This window comes from Pezoporus flaviventris, unplaced genomic scaffold (assembly GCF_033815535.1).
Source record: "Pezoporus flaviventris isolate CSIRO_AGI_PZ_B2104156 unplaced genomic scaffold, CSIRO_AGI_Pfla_v1 ptg000009l, whole genome shotgun sequence".
NCBI lineage: Eukaryota > Metazoa > Chordata > Aves > Psittaciformes > Psittacidae > Pezoporus > Pezoporus flaviventris.
In genome coordinates this window covers 1,662,325-1,685,368 of record NW_026892557.1, presented here as the reverse complement: position 1 = coordinate 1,685,368, position 23,044 = coordinate 1,662,325, and the positions used below count along the sequence as shown (strand labels likewise).

At 41.0% G+C, this 23,044-nt stretch overlaps 1 protein-coding gene across 10 annotated transcripts in view; it reads left to right on the top strand.

Moving 5' to 3' along the window:
• KIF1B (kinesin family member 1B) overlaps positions 1-23,044 on the top strand; it is a 92,433-nt gene that overhangs the window by 21,439 nt on the left and 47,950 nt on the right. For 3 of the 10 annotated variants that reach the window (XM_061450145.1, XM_061450142.1, XM_061450146.1), the window contains exons 4-19: positions 123-188; positions 4,492-4,670; positions 5,431-5,542; positions 6,521-6,598; positions 6,843-6,908; positions 8,932-9,007; positions 9,282-9,360; positions 9,884-10,026; positions 13,630-13,763; positions 15,132-15,211; positions 15,759-15,834; positions 18,623-18,702; positions 20,078-20,184; positions 20,645-20,728; positions 22,281-22,461; positions 22,859-22,931. In XM_061450145.1, the coding sequence (XP_061306129.1) occupies positions 123-188; positions 4,492-4,670; positions 5,431-5,542; positions 6,521-6,598; positions 6,843-6,908; positions 8,932-9,007; positions 9,282-9,360; positions 9,884-10,026; positions 13,630-13,763; positions 15,132-15,211; positions 15,759-15,834; positions 18,623-18,702; positions 20,078-20,184; positions 20,645-20,728; positions 22,281-22,461; positions 22,859-22,931 (1,614 nt within the window). Of the gene's footprint in view, positions 1-122; positions 189-4,491; positions 4,671-5,430; positions 5,543-6,520; positions 6,599-6,842; positions 6,909-7,631; positions 7,650-8,931; positions 9,008-9,281; positions 9,361-9,883; positions 10,027-11,166; positions 11,209-13,551; positions 13,764-15,131; positions 15,212-15,758; positions 15,835-18,622; positions 18,703-20,077; positions 20,185-20,644; positions 20,729-22,280; positions 22,462-22,858; positions 22,932-23,044 lie in introns of all 10 variants that reach the window. The other 7 variants (XM_061450143.1, XM_061450137.1, XM_061450144.1 and 4 more) reach the window with 5 other exon arrangements.

Genomic DNA, 23,044 nt, shown 5'->3' with positions numbered 1-23,044 from the left:
TGTAACAAGTTCTTTCTCTTCCTCTGCCTTCCATCTAAAGCCAATTTAATGACATGTCATAGTAGTTACTTGTTACCAGTCAGGTAAGACTAATTTCTGACTCAGGTTTAATCTCTTTCCAGCTGTGTGAAGAACTGTTTGAGAAAATCAATGACAACAGCAATGAGGAAATGTCATATTCTGTAGAGGTGAGTATGGTGAGGGATCAAAGAGTATCTGTGTGCTGGACATCAAACTGAGCGTGGGTGCTGCATTACTGATGTTGGATTAAGATGCTGTGGGTTTTTTAATTTCATCTTATTTTAAGCTTTGTGTCTTTTCTGTTTCATGTTTGAGGCAAATGTAGTAAAACCCTGTCTGGGACTTTTTGTTTCCTTGCCAATTGTTACAGTCATAATTTGTACCCTATTTCCCCACAGGACTTGTTTGGATAGCGCAGTCTTACCTGCCATCTGTTAGTAGGGTTGGTTTACAGAGAAAAATTGTTTAAGCTGTGCATACATAAGAAGTTTGTCAGTACTTATTTTTTCTTAATAATTATCCTTACTTGGATTGGGTTGTGTGTAGAAAGTGGTTTTGTCTCCTTGCACCACTTGAAGAGAAAAATAAAAGCGGCCACTTCATAGACTATTTCCTGTCTTTAACTGGGCTTCCCCCCCCCCCCCCCCAAATCAGTGTTAATGGCTTGACATGCAAATATGTTGCAGGCTATGAAGAAAGGAAGAACGAAAAGCTGGTAGAATTCAAATGTGATTATTATTAAGAAATGGGAACTCCAATCACTGCTGCTTCTAAATTACAGAACTGGAAAATTACTAGTTCTGTGGCCCTGAATCTGTCCATTTTAACACTTCATTTAATTGTATTTCATTAACATTTGATGACTTATTGCTTGAATACCATAGGAATATGTCGTGGTTTAAACCCAGTCAGGTAATTCGTTCGCTCACTTCCCCCCCTCCTTTCTTGCCCTCCCCCTGCTCTCGGAGGGACGGAGAGGAGAATCAAAAGAATGCAACTCCCACGGGTTGAGATAAGAGCAGTTTAGTAACTAAGGTATAACACAAATCACTACTGCTACCACCAATGATAATAATGATAAAGGAAATAACAAGGGAACAGAATACAACACCTCACCACCCGCTGACCGATAACTCGCCCCCCAGGCCCAACCAAGCTCCGACCGATACCTCCTCCAACCCTGCAGTCTCCCAGCCCTTCCGGCTAACTCCCAGTTACATCCTGGGCATGACGTGCTGTGGTATGGAATAGCTCTTTGGTCAGTTTGGGTCAGGTGTCCTGTCTCTGCTTCCTCCCAGCTTCCCCTCCTCCCTGGCAGAGCATGAGGCTCACAAAGTCCTTGGCCAAACCAAAACATCTCTATCAGCTCTGTTCCCGAGCCGAAAGTCAAAACACTGCACTGCACCAGCTACCAAGGAGGAGAAACATGACTGCTACTGCTGAACCCAGGACATTATCCACCCCTTATTCCTTACCATTCACGTCATGCTCAGATCCCACATTTTCAATATACCATCACTCTTATCTCGGTGCACTCTTATCTTAGTGCACGGACCAGTCCCTATAAAGCTGCTGTGTCCATCTGGTCCATGTCAGGCTCCATCTCTTGTAACAGTCTTCCAGAGCAGGAGAGACTGTGTGCAGTGTTCACACTCGTGAATAACCTGGGCAATAGTGTCCATTGTTAAGTCCACCCCTCGATCATGAGTCCATCTCTGTGTTGCATTTCTGCTCTGATGGCCTGAAGTGCCATGGGCCCACCAGGCTTAAAATAATTCACTGTCCCCTTAAGCAGTTTCTGCAGCTTGTTGCTGGGGACTCCATACAGCTGCCTTCCATCTCCGACGCTTCCAAAGCACTGGAGGGGCCCAGTGGACTAGATACTTGCCCATACTGTCCCACACACCCTGCCACTCATGACTATCCAGCCTTGGGGAAAACCTCTTGGTCCCCCTATATTGTCGTCTAATCCCAGACAAGACCCAAACCTGACTCTGCTTAACTGTTGAGATCAGACAAAATGGTTGTGGGTAGAACACAGCCTGTGTGTGTGCCAACATGCTGATCCCCATCACAATCAGCAGGCAGGTCCCAAGGATACCCAAAGGCCATTCAAAACCTTCAGACCTCTCTAACGATGCTGCTGTACTTGTCACTGGGGCTGGTGTAGCTGCTGTGCTTGCCGGTTCTCCCACCACCGGCTTCTCTTTTCCTGAGTCCAGCTCTTCCTCCTCTGCCTTGCTGGGAAGTGCTGCGTGGTCTCCTGCATCCTCCTGGGGCTCGGCGGGTGGCTGCCGGGGAATGCTCTCGGCCGTTGCGGGGCTCGGCTCTTCCGCGGGGCTCGGCTCCTCCGCCGCCTTCTCCCGCTGCTCGGCAGCCGCTTGCTTCTGCTCCTCGACCGCCCCAGCCTCCTCCACCGGCAGCCGTCCCCTCGCGGCCTCCGGCCCCGCTCCCACCGCCGCTTGGTCCCCGGGGCCGCTCTCCCGGGCCGCTTCGGCTGCCGCCGGCTCCCGGGGCCGCTCCCCCTCGGCTCCCCGCAGCCTCACGAAGATGGAGAGTAGGGTGAGGGCCAGGACGGTGAAGAGCAGCCGGACGGCCAGGTACAAGTCCACGGCCACGTCCGTCCCGCCCTGCTGCTGGAGCCCGCCCGTATTACAAGCCATTGCCATAAAGCACAGTGAGACGAGAACCTTAGCCCAGGCCCCACACTTGATAAACACCAACACAGCAAATACCGGCTCTACGTAAGTTACAACATTCTGAAGCTGTGAGATCAAGAAGAACAACTCAGATACCCAATAAATCAGCATTGTGACGAATGACTATTAATCCTGTCAAATCTGTCGTTATCTCAACCCTTCGTGCCCCACGTTGGGCGCCAAAAAGAACTGTCGTGGTTTAAACCCAGTCAGGTAATTCGTTCGCTCACTTCCCCCCCTCCTTTCTTGCCCTCCCCCTGCTCTCGGAGGGACGGAGAGGAGAATCAAAAGAATGCAACTCCCACGGGTTGAGATAAGAGCAGTTTAGTAACTAAGGTATAACACAAATCACTACTGCTACCACCAATGATAATAATGATAAAGGAAATAACAAGGGAACAGAATACAACACCTCACCACCCGCTGACCGATAACTCGCCCCCCAGGCCCAACCAAGCTCCGACCGATACCTCCTCCAACCCTGCAGTCTCCCAGCCCTTCCGGCTAACTCCCAGTTACATCCTGGGCATGACGTGCTGTGGTATGGAATAGCTCTTTGGTCAGTTTGGGTCAGGTGTCCTGTCTCTGCTTCCTCCCAGCTTCCCCTCCTCCCTGGCAGAGCATGAGGCTCACAAAGTCCTTGGCCAAACCAAAACATCTCTATCAGCTCTGTTCCCGAGCCGAAAGTCAAAACACTGCACTGCACCAGCTACCAAGGAGGAGAAACATGACTGCTACTGCTGAACCCAGGCTTAGGATTTGTGTATGAGAAGATTCCCACATTTTCCTGATGTTTTTACTATTTCGGACTTATTTCTTGTTCTGATTATGTCTCTAAGAATAGATTTGTGCATGTGAGAGAGAGAAATAGTCTCTTATAATGGAAATCCAAAGGAACAAACATCTGACAAATGAGCAGAAAAGGGAGTCAGGAATAGTGATGGAAATGTATAAATAGCGTGTTGTGATCTGTTTTGGGTATAGAATTCATTTATCCTCACTTACACAAAACGAGATCTTTAATCTCTAAATCCCTAAATTTAGAGATTGAGTTTGCATCTGTAATCTTTCCACAGGGTGAAAGTAAATAACTTCCTGTCTCTTTCAGTATTTAACATCTTCACTGCTGCAGCTACCAAGTACCTGTTGGACTGGGATAAGCCTAGTGCCACAAGAAAAATAGAAATTAAAGAATTAAAGAAGTTTTATAATTTATTTCAAAGGGTGCAGATTCCAGATTACCATAGTTTGAATGATTGTACTGATGACTCAGGAATACAGCAGGATGTGGGGATAGCTTAGAGTCAAAAGTTGCTTCTGCATATAAAGAAATTAGTTCTTTTTCCCTTCTTAAGTTTGCTTTGGAGGCTCATAAGAGAGATTCCTTGTAAGCAGATTCCTCCTACCATCTGTCTTGTTTGCCTCTTTACAAAGACAGTTTTGCTGCTGTGTCATATTAAAGCTGTTAAGATGAGTCTGGACTCAAGTGTATAATTTTTAATTAAACACCAGTGCTTTTTGAAATGGTTGAGGGATCTGTACATGAATGTGAGTCCTGCAGCTTATGTTGGAGATCTGAGGCATGAGAGTAGTGGCTTTTCTTCCCTTCTGCCATTGTCTCAATCTGTTAAATGAACTGAGACACTCACCTACAGCAGTCCTGTAATGGACTGGGGGAGTTTCTACCAGTGGCACTCCAAAGTGCCGCAGGGCTGCTTGCAGAGGAAGCCTTAGGAAACACTAAATTGCCCATGCAAATTCCTGTTTTCAGGTGAGTTACATGGAGATTTACTGTGAGAGAGTCAGAGACTTGTTGAACCCGAAGAACAAAGGCAATTTGCGGGTGCGAGAACATCCTCTGCTTGGACCATATGTGGAAGATCTGTCCAAGTTAGCAGTCACATCTTACACAGACATTGCTGACCTCATGGATGCTGGGAACAAAGCCAGGTTAGTGATGAGAGCACACTGTATATTTTTATCTCTGTTGTGGGGATATATGGCATATAGCAGCAAATCTAAAATATCTTCTGTGATGCATTGGCACTTCTGGAAGAGGCTCAGGAAGACTGTTATACTCCTCAAGCTGAGGAGTACTGCTGAAATGTGCACTGATCAATGTTGTTAAAAGGCTGAAATTGATTTGTGTGGGGAAACAGCGCTGCAAATCACTGTATAGATATTTAAAGCTTGTAATGGGTTGAAATGAGGTATGTAGATAATTATATTGGCTTTTAGTTCTGCCTTTGTTGTGTACTCTATCACTATATTGGTATAAATACACATGTGAACGCAGTCTCCTCTTTCAGTCAAGTGGCCAGGACTTAAGTTGCCATTTTAGCTTTCAGTTCTGGTTCATTAGTATTGTTTTCATGACAGCTGTAGGCTCCATTTAACAGTGTGTGGGAAAGATTGATGTAATGCTGCTTGTGTTTTCTTGGGCGCTTGAGTGTGAAGTAGATAACTGAGTACACAGATTGAGGAAGCTCTCTTTAAGCTGTGGTGAAGAAGGGAGTAATTCAGGAGTGAAAAATCACAGGGTTTGTTAGTAACATTCAAGGTGGCTTTGTCTTGGTTACCAGGGCAGAACATAAACTATACAGCCTCTTGGTCTCATTCCTCCCCAGCTGCTTTCAGCCCTGCAGGTAGTTGTACTTAGAGCACAGAGGCTCCTGTTTCCTAAACATGTCTATATCTGTTCATATTTTAGGACTGTGGCAGCTACCAACATGAATGAAACCAGCAGCCGCTCTCATGCTGTGTTCACAATTGTCTTTACTCAGAAGAAACATGACACAGAAACTAATCTTTCCACAGAGAAGGTATGTTACAAATAAGTGGCTTTCTGATTGTTTTTCACAAATCTTCCTTGCAGTGACTTATTGGCAGTATGATGATAAAATGAGAATTAATTGGGTATTCTGATGTTCTGTTTAAGGCTGTGTGTCTTATTCCTTAAGGGGTTTTTGTTTGAATGTTAATTCTAAAAACATATAAATGGAGAATATGTGCAGGATGAGAGTATAGAGATGTAGGGAAATACGGCCTTAAGGACTAGATTCTGTGGGGAGGGATATAGGAAATAAAGGAAGTTAATATTTTCCAGTCTTGTTCCAAAAACTTTCTGTGGTTTTGCTTCTCAGTGCAATCTTTGCCTCCTTAGTTCTTTTCTGTGGGCACAGGGATTGGAATGAGTGAGACTTAGGCACTTGTTGGAATTTGCATGTTAAAAGGAGGCACACTGTTTAGCATGGGATAGTTTTTTCTGCCTGGTGTTACTGTGAAATAGAAGCTGCATGCAGAAGTAGCTGAAATACAGGTAATGTTCATGTTTCTGAACTGCCTATTGTGGACAGATCTGAAAAAAATGATGTATTGAAGACACCACGTCCTGTAAAACTATCATTAACTGGCATCCGGTCAATTTAGATAGGCCAGTGCATTGTTGTTGACGTCTTTAGAGTCAGGATGAAACATGAAGTTTCCCTTCTTAAGAGATTCTTGTGCTGTCAGCAGTAGTTTTGACTTTTGTTCAACTCTGTTCATGCAAGACCTCATTCTCTCTTTATAGGTAGAGGGGTATACTGGTACTTAAACTAGAGTATAATCCCGGACACCTCTGATCCATAAGATAACAGCATCAAGCTAATAGCTTGTGAAAACTTTGACTGTAGTTTTAAGTACACTGTGGTGGTTTCTTTAGACAATAGAGTTATTCTCATGCTATAGAATTCTTTAAAGTTTTGTTCTTCAGCTCACCAAGAGCTAATTCTCATCATTGATGTGCTTTCTCTCCTCAGGTCAGCAAGATTAGCCTTGTGGATCTAGCTGGGAGTGAGCGAGCTGATTCAACTGGTGCCAAAGGAACCCGATTAAAGGTATTGGGCCATCAGTGTTGGGGGGAAGAAAGGGAAGTGGCTGCATAAGCTTCATGTGGGCTCTTCACATGACAAATAATGAAGAAAAGAAACAATTGCTATTATAAGTATGGAAAAAAATTGTTGCAAAACTTAAGACTTTTTCTCCTCTCTGATGATGGGTTTGATTTGGCTTGTTTAGCCTGCAGAGGTTCATGGCTGAACAATTCTAATTACTATATAATACTGGATTTTCTTTCCCCAGGAAGGAGCAAATATAAACAAGTCTCTCACAACTCTGGGCAAAGTTATTTCAGCACTGGCTGAAGTGGTAAGTACAGCATTTAGTGACCTGCAATGACCTGTTCAAACCTTGTAAAACTGAGACAGTAAAAACTGTGCAGCAGAATCATTCATGTTCTTGGCTTAGCATTCTGAGCCAAATTAGCTGTGTGTATTTTGGTGGATGAATAGTGTTGGTAGTATTCTGTGAATGTCATGCAGGCTGGTAGAAGCTTTGTTGATAGGTTGAAGCATTGGTTTATTTAGCTGTGAGGAAGCCTTGCAGAAGAAGCTATTGTTTATGTAGAAGACACGTTCAAGTAGCAAGCTTTTCGTTTTGTAGAGCAGTTTATTTGAAAGAATAAGTTTAGAAAACTAACTGCAGGTTTGTTATTAAACATTTTAGCAATAGAGTTGATTATCACTGGCTTTTTTTCAATGGCAAGACTTAATAATCTGTTGAGTTGAGTGAGCATATGTTGAACACAGTGTTGTAGGTTCAGAAGAATACTTGTGTTTTTTTATAGTAAACTGCTATTAAAAAAGCCTAAACTGCTGTTTCTTTTCAAAGTGAGTTCTCAACAACTTGGGCAGGTTGAGTATACTTAAGTGCTTTTTAGATTTGTCTTTTTTGTTATGAAAACTCTTCTCATTCATTGGGCTTCTCAAGAAAAGCAAACACTATCCAAGCTAACATGGCAATTCTGTATAAACCTCTGTTAAGAAGCTCATCTTGTATTTTCTTCCTCTTTCTTTAATGCTTTCAACTTAGGATAACTGCACCAGCAAGGTATGATGGTCTGAGTAGTAGTGGGTATTGTCTTGTTTTGCCTGAGAGTAAGATTTTATTCTCTTCAGTTTGGGAATCAAAGAGCAGGGATATTTTATGTCAGATCCTTGAGAAATTTCTGTGACTCTAAATTGTAGTTATGAAGCCTGAAAATTATCAGTACTATAATTTAAAGATGTTCTAAGGTTGGGGATAAAGTAATGAAAAGTGCACATTTAAGTATGTATTTAGGAATATTCTTTTATTGCGTTCCTGCTCCTGATTTGGTGATCTACCTTGGGAATATTTATTTCTCATATGGATAACTTCATCTTTGCTTTCATAATTCTTCTCTCCATGCTTTTTTCTTTACCCCATATGATGGATTGTAGGTGATGTGTCAATTCTAGTTTTCAGCTTTAGCATCTGATACTTGAGAGCCCTTTGTAATTTTACTCATCTGTTGTAGGGTTACTCACCTTTGGTAAGGGACAGTAGAACTATTGCAAGACTAACACATTTTAAGCACCTCTTGAGTGTTAAGAGGAGTTTCACACAAATGATAATCAGGCCTTTTATTGCAAAGCCATATCCTGTGTTGAATGTTGGGTAGAATTAAACTTGTTGCATCTCTTGAAGCAAGATGCTCGCCTGTTAACTATTTGTGCAAGTAAACAAATGACCCAAGTCTCCCATTCTGTTATAGAGCTTTTGGAGTTAATCATTGTTTCATTTAGATCAAATAGAGAAGCTGGGGAAGTCTGCCAAAGGTGCTGAGAAAGCCCTCCTCTCTTGTGCGGAAGTTCTAATCTGTCACTAGTGATTTGGGGATCAAGTACTTGGGTATCTAAGTAGATACACTTAGGTCATATGCCTTGTACACCTGTATCTCTGTAGCTGTGCAATCTCCTGTAATAGATTTTTGACTGCTCTTGAAAGCTGTAACTTTTCTAGCAAAGGACAAATGGATCTTCCCCTGAACAATTTACTGCCTAAATTGTCTCGGAATGGTGTTAAAACACACAACTTAAATGTCAGGAGGATATCCTTCATGCGCAGGCAAACCTTTTTGAAGGTAGTGCATCAAGGGAATTCTCTGGACTGCTTATCATCATGTTAGATGTCTGAATATGTTGCATCTTGTCTCATAATCACTTGTACAACTGAGGATGGGCCATCCCTCTGTTCAGATAGCTTATGTGGATGCTGTCACGGTTCTTTTAATATCTGTTCTATGATTTTTTGTGTCTTTAATTTTCCTTTTGATGTCTGTTTTTTCAGTGGTGTGTTCTTTTCTTTGTAGAGTAAAAAAAAGAAGAAGACAGACTTTATACCATACAGGGATTCTGTGCTAACATGGCTTCTTCGAGAAAATCTAGGTATGGCTGATTTCCTGTGCCAGTAAGGAAAAAAATTCTCATTCCATGTTCTGACTGCTTTTAACTCACTTATATTTGTATCAAGTATGAAGTTAAATCATTTTGCTAATCAAATCTCAGTAATATAGTTCTAACTTTGGTTAAAGTTACAGCTCTTTGCTATGGTTTTTGGTATGTTCCTTAGAATGTAGAATATAGTTGGGTTCTGTAATTTATTGAAAATACTGTTGATGAATACTGTAGTTTCATCTGAAATCTTACTTGTTTATTGTAGGTGGTAACTCCAGAACTGCGATGGTTGCTGCTTTGAGTCCAGCAGACATAAACTATGATGAAACTTTGAGCACTTTAAGGTACTTTCTTTTTACCTGAGATGGTTACAAGTAGCTGTTAGCTCTAATAGCCACATTCTATCCTCAGATTTTTGGGTTATTATGCTTCAAGAACATCTGTAGGGAAGATGACTCAATACAAAAATTCAATTACTCTGATCTATTTTGTGTGAACAGGGAGCTAGGCGTTTATTGCCTACTCTTAACTTGAAAAATCAAACTCATCTTCTTGTGTTTGTGTGTTCTTTTCCAGTGTGGTCCCTAAAATTAAGCACACTGGTCAAGCTGAGGGTTCAAAGCAATGAATAAAGAGAGAAAGAAAAATCTATTGTCTGTTGTACATATTGTTGATCTGTCTTGAGTAGGACTTTTTGGAGCAATACCCTGTATTAAATATGAATTCAAATGCATGGCTTAATGTAACCCAGGATTCTTTTCTGACATACAGCTGCAGCTAAATGTCTTCTCTATTGCTGCATACCTGCATTGCATATAAGCGCTTACATTCTCATTGTAAGGTTTCACTGGTTTGGTCCGGTTGCAGGTATGCAGATCGTGCAAAACAGATTAAATGCAATGCTGTTATCAATGAAGATCCCAATGCCAAGCTGGTGCGTGAGCTGAAGGAGGAGGTGACAAGGCTTAAGGATCTCCTGCGTGCCCAAGGGCTGGGAGATATTATTGACAGTAAGTGGATTAAACAGACCCTACCATTGTGAGGTTGGTCTGTCTTACCGAGGAGGGAGTGCTGGGCCTGTGAGACAAAGGGGTTTAAAACAAGGGAGTTAAATGTAGGTGCTGATGTTAAATTTGAACAGGGTTTTAGAAATGGTAGCATGTTCTGTCTTTAAGCAGTCCATCCTAGGATTGTCTAGAGAGGCCACCTTCAAACTCTCAAGGAAAAACATGGAAATTGAGTTTTCTGTTACTGTAGAACAGATTTTGTGTAATAGAACTTACACATTCAGGAGTTGCCCTGATGTGTTATGGAGGGTTTTTTGTCTGGCTGCCAATAAAAGGAGGATAGAAGCTTAATTTCATGCTAAGAAAGAAAGCATCTTCCTCCTTAAAGGGTTAAGGTTATTAGTTGATACCTGGCTTCAGTGCCCTCCTTGCTCAGAAAAGAAAACGATGACTAATTCCTGTTAGACAATGTCCTGAGTGACAAACCATTTGTCATCTCAAAATAACCAGCTATGAAACAGCTGCTTGTGAATAAATAATGAATTCTTTTGGGGCGAGATTTTGAGTTAGGTTGGCAGAGCAATCTTGTGCTGGTTTGCTTTGCCAGCAACCTCTTAAAGCACCAGAACACATTTGTGCCTGAATTCTTTCCTTGTCCTCATTCCAAACAAAGCAAATAAACCAAAATTTAGGCTGATATGTTCTTCTCTATTATGAACAATGGTTTAATTCCTAGGGAAGGAAGTGCCCATAAAAGCACAGAATGTTTTCCAGTGGATTAGAAGATTCTTTGACTTTAAAAAATGGGAATGTTGCACTGGATTCTGATTTGTCAGAGCTTATTTGCCGGTGAAGCAGAAGTCCTAACTGAGTCACAGACGGCTTAAAGATGTGTAACATGTATTTACCTTTTTGTTTGGTTGTTTTCAAGAGAATGGGGCCGGAAGGCAATGCAATGCAAGCGGTGATGTGATTGGTGCAGTCTGTGTTTTTTGGTTCTAAATCAAAACTGGAAAAATACCTGTGTTATTGAAAATTGTATTTTGTTTCTTTAAATACCAAGTAGTATTTTCTTCCCTTCCTGTGTCCTAGTGAACCTTCAATTTTGATCCTTCTTGTGTTTTCCCTCCTGCTTCCTTTCAGTTGATCCAATGGGAGATGAATACTCTGGAAGTGGAGGCAAATGTGTGTATTGTGTGGTTCTCTTTTTAACCTGCTTTCTCTGGATCAGCTTTTAACTGAGCTTTGCATGCCAGCATTTCTCACGGGGAAATCCCAGACAGAACACTCACTGTGGAATGCAGTGCCCGTTCATGGAAACTAGCTTAACCAGCATTCTTAGGTTGAGTCGACAGTCAAACAGAAGTGCAGTGTTTCAAATACAACATATGTTCATTGCTTTCTTTCTGGCAGGATATAGAAAGGAGAGTACTAGTTCTTTAGTCTGTTTTCATGACAGCCAGCAGTTTAGATTGGAACTGGAAAATCATTTTCTGAACTCTTTCTGAAGTTAGTTGAAACAGCTTCCACACACTTAGCTTCTGGCCTTTCAGCATCTCTTTTCCACCTAGAAGGGTTTGTTTGAAATTCATCTATTGATATATAAATATATCTATTTCAAGAGGAAATGTTACCAGTTCCTCCTGGAGACAGAGATTTGTTTATTTATATGGTCTCTTTGAAAACATGAGCACCTTATGAAAGTCACTTATTTGAGCTCAAATACTTGGTTGCAGATGATTAACTGAACAGGGTTAAAAAAGTCAGCAAATAGCATTTAATTTATGTTCTACTGTTTGCTTCTGGAAAAGGGAAATATACCTAGTCTGTTGCAGGAGAAATGTATGGGGATTAGGGGTTGGTGGGCTTTTTAAACTCTTTCAGTCAGTTTTCTTCACCCTCACTCAGATAGTATAAACTGGAAGAGATCTGTCTGAAATTTCCTAGAATTAAAGCTACTGGTGGTGTAAAGACTCATCTTGGCCTTGTCTTACATTCTGATGCTGCTTCCAGCGTGTGCATATGTCATCTGTGTGAAAGCTGCAGCCTCCAGGAGAAGCGTGCATGATGTTGAGGGTTTTTGGTTCCCTATGGTCACGGCAACTGAAAGCTTTTGCAAGTGCCACTTCTTTTATCTTCAGGGGTGCATGTGTCTGTTGGCCTCTCGAGACTTCATCCTCCCTGCTCTCTCATGCCTGCTTTCCTCATCCCGATGGCATTCCCTTTCCTTAACCTGCTTTTCTTCTGGTAAACTCCCACCCCTGCTTCCTGTATTTGCAGATGGTGGTTTTCAAACTGACTTGATGCAGTCATGTTTTATGAGGCTGAAACAGCAGGTTGAATGTGGAGTGAACTAGGGCATAAGGCTGACAATAGCAGAATTGTCCAGGGGAAGAGTAGAGGAGATGTAGGAGGACATGGAAATCTATGCAATGTCTGGGCAAGCATCTCATTTTTGTAAATGTGAAGCCCTTGTTTATAACTTGCAAGGTCTGATTTGAGCTGTTTCTTTCTTAAGGATACTTATTTTAAAGGATTTTTTAATAGCATTTAAAGCTATCAAAATTGTTAAAACTGAGCTGTTTAGTTGTCTGGTATTTCCAAGTTAGAAGATGTTTTTGGGGGTGTGTGTGGTTATTCTGAGGGTATGGTTTACAGACATAGCTGAGAAACCAAGTTTGATTAAAATAAGTTGCCTTTGGATACTTGTTCCTAGATCAGTCATTCACCTTTTCCTTGTTTTCAGTCTTTCAAGGAGGCATCTTTCAGACCTCCAGGTTTTTAGGCTACAAAAGCTGCCTTACTAAGTTTTGGGGATTTTTAAGGCCTTCCTCATATCGACTAAGACCAAAAAGCTTTAAAGCACCTTCTGAAGTACGAGAACCTTATCAGATATTTCACTGATCAGGTGTCTTAGCTTTCCATTTTTCAGATAAGGAGGGTTAAGAAGTAACATAATGATGCTGTTATGGACTTGTGTTCTGTTCTCCCCATCATGGACTGAAGGTGATTTACATACTCCTCTGTGAGAACGTAAGGAGGGGTAGCTCTTTGTGGTCTGGGTGGTTCAGCAGCAGAACCACTCCTGTGACAAACATTTACTTAGTCATGACTTTAGATTAAAGGAGTCCAGAAGTGAATGTTTTGCTGAGTTGAGAATATCCCTGAATCTCTGCTCCTGGTCTGAGCTGTGTGGTGCTCAGTTTAGTGTTTAGTTGGGAATAGGATGGATTATTTATTGACAAGTGTGTAAATTACTTTTTTTCAAGCTTTTTTTGATCAAAATGGTCTATGATGGTCCTTACTGGTAGTCCTCAGGGTCTGAACTGAGTTACCCATATTATGGATACTAATATTAAAAGATTTGTTTCAGAACTGCCATCTAAAAATTACAAAACTTGTTGCTGCTTAAATGCTTTCCTCTTACACTGGTGTTTCCTTCCTTTCCTTTTTCCTCTTCCTTCCTTCTTCCTATTTTCCTGTTCCCCATCTTCCTGCCTTCCCTCTGTCTGTGTGTCTTTCTCCCAGATTTGAAAGATTTTCAGAACAATAAACATAGATACTTGCTAGCCTCCGAGAATCAACGTCCTGGCAATTTTTCCACAGCCTCCATGGGGTCTCTCACTGCATCTCCATCCTCCTGCTCTCTCAGTAGTCAGGTGGGCATAACATCTGTGTCCAGTATACAGGAAAGAATCATGTCGACACCTGGAGGAGAAGAGGCAATTGAACGTTTGAAGGTAGGTATTGTTGTAGATCATAGAATCATAGAATAGTTAGGGGTGGAAAGAACCTTAAGATCATCCAGTTCCAACCCCCTGCCATGGGCAGGGACACCTCACACTAAACCATGGCACCCAAGGCTCTGTCCAGCCTGGCCTTAAACACCACCAGGGATGGAGCATTCACAACTTCCCTGGGCAACCCATTCCAGTGCCTCACCACCCTTACAGTAAAGAACTTCCTCCTTAGATCCAATCTAAACTTCCCCTGTTTAAGTTTTAACCCGTTACCCCTTGTCCAAGGCTAAATAGCAGTGAACCTGGGGAACTTTCCTTCATAAATAAATCAAGTATGCTACTGCTCCTGTAGGAAGCTGTCTGAAACCCACTTGCACCTTTAAAAGGGCACTTAACTGTGGTGGGCTAGAAGCTGTGTTCATGCACAGCCTTTCTTGTTAGAATTGCTTAAGTTTAATTGTAGTCTGGAGGTACAAGTAAATTATAAATGAAAGTCTTGATTTGTGTTTACAAGTCCTCTGATGCTGTGGTAATTATGGGAAATGTGGTCATAAGCATAGACTTCAGGAGGCCTGGTCAGCACTAGTGTGGACAAAGTCTGCCTAGCAAATGCCCTCAGCTTTCAGAAAACCAAATTACCCCCAAGTTGAAAGGAACAAGGAAGAATAATCCTGCCACTGTTGTGTTCACCCAGCCCCCACAGATTAAAATGTGAAGCACACAGAATAGCATGCTGTACCCAGACAATAGCAGCCTTGTCCCAGTTCTGCATAGAATTGAACCGCATCAAAAGTGCATTACAGTGAAGTATTTCTTGATTTTTATGAAAGCTCTCCCCCTGGTCTCCATGGGTGGATGAGTGGGGAGAGCTGGCCGTGTTGAATCTCTGCTTCATTCTCATGTCTTGTCCATGAAACGCTGCCACAGGGATTGGAATGGGCTGGGACACACACTGCATATCCCTTTCCGATTGGAAAGCCGCTGTTGCCGTGGAAATAACAGTGTGGTCTCTGCAGTGCTTTGGCATCCAGTTACTGAATGATGTCTGTAAATCAGATTTAAATTAAAAAGGGGGTGGGGGGGGAAGAGAGAATATAAAAAAAGGTGGGGGAAAGGGAAAAAAATGAGGTGGTTGAAATCAAAATCTGACTGTGGTTAGGCAGGACGTTGTCTTTTCATCTCTGCTTGCTTTGAAATCTGTTTACCCTTTTAAAGAGGAGACAATTTAGGGGTTTGAAGTACTGAGAATAGCTTTGATACCCGGAATAAATCTGAGGTCTAGAACTGAGCACAAGCTTTAACTGCTTTGTGTACTCTGGAAAGAACTTTGAGAGGAATTGTAACGAGCCTTCTGGGATTTTCACACAGGAATCTGAGAAGATCATTGCAGAGCTGAATGAAACATGGGAAGAGAAGCTGAGGAAAACTGAGGCCATTAGGATGGAAAGGTCAGGCATCGGAAGTGCTGTAGATGTGGATGGTCCCTAGAAGACAGAGAAGTGTGGAAAATGGAGGATGTTATTCTGTTCAAAAGCAGTGGAACAGCACAGTAGTGCTTAGAGATAATTCTGCTGACTGTAGGGGCAATGCTGATAGCCATGTATTTTTCCTACGTTCCCGAAAGTGTGTTTACTGATGTAAATCAGGTAACATTGGCTACTGCTACATTGGCTTCTGCTGTGAAGCAGCATGGAATCTGGGTTTCTTCTATCTCCCTTTCAACATTCTCTTACATTCCAAAAATTATACTTAGCTTGTCATATATTATTGCCCTAAAATGCTATTAAACCTCCAACATTTTTGCTGTTGCCATTCTGCAGGCCTATAAATTCTAGGGCAAAGTTTAGAAACTTGCCCTATTGTGTTACGAGGTGGTGACAGTTCTTGCTCTGTGGTCACTGGATAGGCTGGTTGAAGGTCTAATGTGGCTTTCATTAGCACTTATTTTGTCTAAGAAGCCTAAAATATGGTAAATATCTTTCTTTTCTTTCTCAGGGAGGCATTGTTGGCAGAAATGGGAGTTGCCATTCGGGAAGATGGAGGAACACTGGGAGTCTTTTCACCTAAAAAGGTAGAGAAAATTGATAACTATTGCACCATGTCCCTGAAGGGCTGAACAGTCTGGAAGGAGAGGGTGATGAGGGATTGCCACTCACATAAGGATGTGTGTATTCATGTAAGAAGCACATAAGTGAGGTTTGGACCCTTAGGATCAAGTTCATTTTAAAATGTCTTTGTGGAAATAGGTTTAGTGTTAGAATCTCTCAAAACACTCCAAGGGTTATTTTACCTATAATAATGAAGTTGGACACTTCCTCATGCAAGTGATGCAACACAGTACTTAATGCTTTTAGGGAGCTGCAGAATTGCCTGTGGTAGCTTTAATTAGTCATTAAGGTAGGGAAGCATGTGCTAGTCTAAGACTTTGATGGAATAGGAGCAGCATGAAAAGCTCATGGGATTTGGATATCATGCTGATATCAAAAATGGTTGAACTTTTTGTACCTTCCATTAGAAAACCTGTGCTTTAGTAGCAACTGAAAAGCTGCCTACTGCGTTGTTGTTGCCATTTTCTGCAGTGGCTGTGACTTTCATCATGTACTTTATCTATTCTTGTCTGAGATATCCAGAGAAGTCTGAAGTCTTGTCTAGGTGCTCTTCCTTGAATTTGTTTATTAATCCTTTTGTAGCCTGAAACTTGCATGTGCAAGCGTGTAACAAGCTTGAGCTAAGGTTAAACAGGGACCTACCTAGAGGTACCGCACAGAAATATAGGACAGCAGAGTTGGTTAAAACATTTAATCCTTTACTTGAAGTAGTATTAGACTGTTATGTCTGGAGTAGGTTATGTCTGATTTCCTTTTGGTGTCTACTCCAGAACTGCCTAAGGTTTATAAAGACGCTAATTCGCTGAGGGTTTTTTACATTTCTTTCTCTCATGTTCTGGATCCTCATCTGCTTTTAGATTTTCCCTCAGAGGCCCTCATCTCTTTTTGATGACTCTTTTGGGGCATTTTCAGCTGATCAGGTTTGTGTATAAACGCCATCTGGGTTAAGTAGCTGCTTTGGTGATAGATAGATAGTATTTACCCATTAGGAGAAGTAAAACTCCCAATCTAGTCCTGTCTGCTGCTGTTCCTTGTTATCCTTGCCCTTCAGTTTCATTAGTTCTCCTTTTAGTAACTGTGGCTGCTATTGTGAAAACTTAGGAAATGTAGATAGCAATTTTGAAGGGTTTTGTATAAAGACTTGCACTTCTGAGGTACCGTTATCTATCTAACCATATGCTGCTAGGACAGCACTGTTTTTACCAGCCAAGCTGTAAATTGAACTCCTTAAGGTAAATGTTGCCCACATCACAAATGAAAAGGTATCACATTGTGCAATCATCGCTGTATCTACCAAATTTGCTGTTGATGGCAGGAAACTTCTTGAAATGAATCGTGGAAATGTAATTGCTTGTGCTGTACTCAGAGATGGGAGCAGGGAAGGCTCAGCTCATGCTTGAAGAGCGCTGTACAGGAGAAAGCTGAAGACATAACTGTCTGTGGATGAATACTAGATCTCAGAATGAATGAATAGCCAGTTTTGCTAGCATCATTTTTCAAGTTTTTGAGCTTAATTTCTTACAGAGCTCTCTGTTGCCTGTAAAAGACCCATTCAGACTTTGATTTAATGAAGTAAATGAACTCAGATGCTAAAACATGTATGAATAGAGTACAGCATTACTTTCAAAGTGTCCTAATGGTACAACTCAAAAGCGGTGTTACAGCAGTTGACTATGTCTGGGATTTCATTTCTCTCCAGTTTTCTCTTGATTTTATACATCTTTGGCTTTATACATCTCCAAATGTTGATTTGAATGCAGTGAATATTGATGATGACATGGGACATCTTCAGCTGCGGTTTAGGTGGCCCCTGTATTTTTAGGAGTGAAAAAGTTGTCTTGTTTTTTCCCTGTTTGTCTTTATAGTCAAGTCTTCCACTGGGCAATTGACAGACTTCATTCATAGCCAAATTTCATTGTGAGCATCCAGTAATTTTGGAACTGCTGTAAACTGAGTGCTGTTAACATCTCTCAAGCAAACAGTTTGCAACTAGAATAAGATGATGGAAGCGATGTTCCTAGGGATTCTTAGCCAAATTTATTTCCTTTTCCTAAATTTATTCTATTTGAGGGTAACAAAAACCAAGTGGATTATTAACAGTTTTATCTCTTACCATCTTTCTTTGATTCTGTTTAACCATTTTTGCCTTTTCTTTTGTGCTTGTGCTTACTGCCATCTCACTGGCTAGATTTTCACACCAAGGCCTTGTGATTTGTTTGCTGATTCCAATGGGGTTTTTTCTCCAAAGAAGGTTGGTTTAGTAACTGTAGTGGATTTAAATGTAGAAGAACTTTAGATGAAGAGCTTCTTAGCTGTTTGTATCCGAGAATGTTGGTAGTTTTAGATTTTCTTTTGATGTTAACAGACCTTTCCAAATGAGCACGTGATGTGTATTGCCCAAGAAAAGCCAGAGCTAATTCCACATCAACGTTTTACTGAAACAACCTTTTCTGCTCTTTGGTTTCCACTGCCAAAGTTTACAGAGACTTTGCAAGAAATCTTATTTTACAGCTGATGCCTTTATTCCTTCTATACATATATATTTCAGATAACTAAGCAATCTGAGCTGTATTTCTGCTGATGCTTTGTGATGCTCTTTAGTACTACAGGAGGTTATGTTTGAAAAAAATGCACTGTGGAATAACCTCACTATTCCTAGCTAAACTGCTGGATTAATACCCATCCTCCACAGCTGTGGGAGTAAGCCCTAAAGTAGGTCCTTAGTTCTTAATTAATTTTTTGTTCTTTCAGACTCCTCATCTTGTAAACCTTAATGAAGATCCCCTCATGTCTGAATGTCTGCTTTACTACATCAAAGATGGCATTACTAGGTGAGGATTGGTGCTAATACACTCTGAACTCTGCTTCTTTGCTTGCTTAAATCCCCGTGCTGAAGACACCATGAGTTTAAATGATAATTGTACCTTAAGCTATTCAACTTGCAGGTACAAATAAAGCATGAGATTGCTGTAGGTAGAAAAAGTATAGAAATGGTCTTTACAACTTTGCTTTTAAAGCACAACCTCAAGTTGAAAGTAATGTGTGCAGTCACTTTGTGAGGAGTTCATTACTACACCTGGGCAGTAAAAGAAAGCTTGGTATCCCTTCCAAGATCTAGGAAACCAAAAGTAATAAAACTTACTGAAAATGCCTTTGAGATTTTGATGGATGGAGGTTTGAAAACCATAATACTTGATAAAGGCAACTGCAATATGGATGAGTGTTCACTTTGTTATTTAAATAAACTTATCTGTAATGTATTCTGCATTCACAAATGGGAGATTAAATTTAATTGCCAGACTTGGAATTTAAAACAGATTTTATTCTAAAACTTCTTGTTGAGACATCTGGAAGAAGAGGAGGTGATATTTGTTATCTTTGGAGCACTAAGCCATGTTTGATTGCATAGTTTGTGTATTCCTGGGGACCAAATGGAGAAGAATGCACAAACAGGTGCTGTTGTGTGGTACTACTTAATATACATGGGACCTACTGAAAAGAGCATCAAACTCACAGAGAATTCAGCACAGAACGGTGAATAGAATATCTTAAGGCTTAAGAAATCATTTTAAGTTTTGGGCCTAGCTAGCTGACATTAGAAATACGTACGTAGTAAGTAGAGCAAGTTGTTCATAAACATTAAGATATAGAATTAATTTGTCCATGTCTAGAATTGCTCAGATATTTGAGCAATGGGCATAAATCTTTGTACTTCAGGGATACAGCAAACATCTTGCTTCCTGGAAACTGCTTGTGGCATCAGATTATTTAGCAAATGTCTCCTGAGCCACTTTTGCACCTTTGTTAAAGTGCCAGTGGTGATGATTGGAAGTGTGAAACCCACCACTGGAAGTGCCTGACACTTCTTTTTCTTCTTTGCATTTCATTGCTAAAGGGAGGAGGGGCTGCACAAAAGGGAAGGAAGCACATTAAATCCAGAGGTGTTTAACATTTCAATTATCTTTGTAAATTACATCTTTTAAGATAGAGGAAACTTACCTTTTGTCAACCAGTTATCCTCCAGTTCATGGTAAATCTGGTAGGTTTTCTGCAATGCAGAGTCAAGTGTTAGTTAAAACCTATACACTTGAAGGATAGTGATAATAGTTTAGATGTTTTTCCTGGATATTTCTGGGCTGCATTGTCCTACAGAGTTGTAGAAGGTGCCTCATTTGCTGCTCTTGAAATATCTTCTGTGGTACCCAGGGTTGGCCAGGCTGATGCTGAGCGAAGGCAAGACATTGTATTGAGTGGGGCTCATATCAAAGAAGAACACTGTGTCTTCCGAAGTGAGAGGAACAACAATGGTGAAGGTAAAATACTACTTCTCCTAGCAAAATATTGCTGAATCTTTCACTCCTCACTTGATAGCTGGCCAGGGAATACTGACATTTGAAAGTTTCTCGTCCTTGAAGTAAACAGTTTTAACTCACTGTTTTCTTAGGGGAAGAAAATTAAATGGTAATAGCTTCAAATTGCAGGCTCCAGTCAGTGTAAGAGTTAACTTCTGATCTTGGTTAACTATAATCATGGAAATTCAAACAGAAAAAGATAATTTCCAACTGCAATATGTGGAGATGTCAGTAATATTGATTTTCTCATGGGGCTTTGTTTCATTTTTAGCCAACATGGCATCAAGAAGTGATTCACCTGTATCTTGCTTTGATATTAGCAGGAAGATGGGCAGGAAATGAGAGGCCTCTAGGGTTCACACACTTTGTTTCTGTACAGTGTTCTCCAAAGTCTCATTTGTCAATGTTCTTTTCTCCATAGTTATTGTTACTTTGGAGCCTTGTGAACGATCAGAAACCTATGTTAATGGCAAGAGGGTTGTGCAGCCTGTGCAGTTGCGCTCAGGTAAGAAATGTTAGAATGGCTTCTTTTGTAGACTCTCCATCTCAGAGTTCTGCTGCATACATGACATTTACATCATGTACAGAGAATGCTGGGTGCTGTTAAAGGACAGCAGTGTTGCCTTTCTGGATTGTACCTTTTAAACAAAAGTAGGTACCATTCTTTTCTTGGCACACAGTTAATTTTCTTTCCTTCTTTGCTGCACTCTAGTTGTAAGTGTATTTAAATATTCACTGCCACGCAGCATCCTGCTTGTCCTTCTGCTTACCCTGATATTATTCAAATACATTCTTGCCCAAGCCTATTGCCCTTGGCAGTCTCAGTGAGACAGAGCAGACAGACTGCCAGTTGCCGATGGAAAATTCCCAGTTTCCTGGCAAAGCTCAGATATGACCCTCTGCAGTACAACAGCTTCTCTTTGCTCTCATTAGGTTTCCCACTCAGTCTCCTACATTCCTTTAGGAATACATGTGGGGGAGGAATTGCAGAGGAGGGATTTCCCTATATTATGGATTTTAACTAGTCTCTTTCAAGCTATGATGCTTTCTGTGTCCCTCTCCCATTTTATTACTGTTAAAAAACAGAAAATAAACAAAAAGCCCTCCTCTGGGTTATTTGCACCAAGTGAGTATTTTTATGTAGCTGAGTGTTACTGACTGCAGCACAAGTCTGCACAATTGAAGGAAGAACAGTTTTTGCTGTTCAGTGCCTGCATATGGCTCATATTGAATACCATGAGTTTATCATTTAGTGTAATTACTTTCTCTTCAAAGAAAGCATGTATATATAATTGAAGTACTAGAATATAGACATGGTCTCTGACATCTTTAAGAGCCTGTATGTTAGTAATATATTAATAAGGGCAGTTTTGGTTGCTTTGGAGGTCTATTTACTAGGATGCCTTTTTAAAATTAACTACATTAATATGTTCTCTGGAGGAGCAGAGACATTCTGCTGGCTTTAATCACACACGTCTTAGGCTTTGTGCACATGTGGTATCTCTAGGATTTCAGTGAAAGACTTAATATTAGATTTCTTCAGCTCTTTTGACATTAGTATAAAAGCTATAAAATCCTTCCATAAATCCCACTGATTAGGATACATTAATCACATCTTAAAGAAAAGCAGGCACCGTGCCTTCTAGTGTTTGAAGTTTGGCTTTTCCAAGCTGAAAATTCTGCTGAAGTGGCTTTTGTCCATGTTTTGGCTCTGTCACTGGAGGAGGGAGATGGAATTTCACGATATGGTTTATTTATTGCAACTGTTGGTCAGTCTCCGAGTTTGTCCTTTAATTTTTTATGAACTCTGCTGGGATATTAGGTCAGACCCATGAGGGTGGTGACCTTTCTGAGCACTGCTTATCAGCAGTGGCTTGTTCTGTACAAACCAGGCATTCTGTTTTTTTCTTGTCATGTACTTAACTTCAGTGTACACAGAAATCCTTATAGGGCAGTGCTGTCATTCCAGAGGATAAATGGGATGAATCATTCAGTAATATTTTCCAATAGTTCTGAAATCCTTACCTGAAAGAGTTAATTTCTGTTCCTATATTTAGGCAATCGTATCATCATGGGTAAAAATCATGTCTTCAGATTCAACCATCCAGAGCAAGCACGAGCAGAAAGAGAGAAAACACCATCAGCTGAGACTCCCTCTGAGCCAGTTGACTGGACATTTGCTCAGAGGGAGCTTCTGGAGAAGCAGGGCATTGACATGAAGCAAGAGATGGAGAAAAGGTAACAAATAACTCAAAGTTCTACCTGAAACAAGGAGGCAGATGTAGGTTATTTGGGTGGTGTCTCTGCAGAACCTAAAGCTACATTCTGCTACATAGCATCTCTGCTCCCTGTGGTGAAAGTTCAGAAAGCTTCCCTATTTCAGTTCAGTGTTTCAGTGCTGTAGCTCCTTTAAAAACCACAGGTAAGCACTTGCTACTGACCCTATAGACCTTTTGGTGAAGGGCTGAACTGCAGTTACCAGAAGTTACACTTCTATAATAGACAAGTGACAGTTCCTTTTAAAGTGGAGTGACTTTTACTCTTGTAACTGTAATTGAGTGGGTTGTGCATATAGAGCACACTAGCATGAAGATAATGACCTCTTGACTACTTCTATTCTTTTGTTCATCTCCAGATTACAAGAAATGGAGATATTGTATAAGAAAGAGAAGGAGGAAGCTGATCTCTTGCTGGAGCAGCAAAGACTGGTATGTGTCCTTACTTTAGATTACCTATACCTTTGGCAAACAGTAATTCCTGTCCTTGCTTAGCTGAAAGTTTAGGAAACCTGCTTGGGTTGTCTGCACAATGCAGTTCTCTC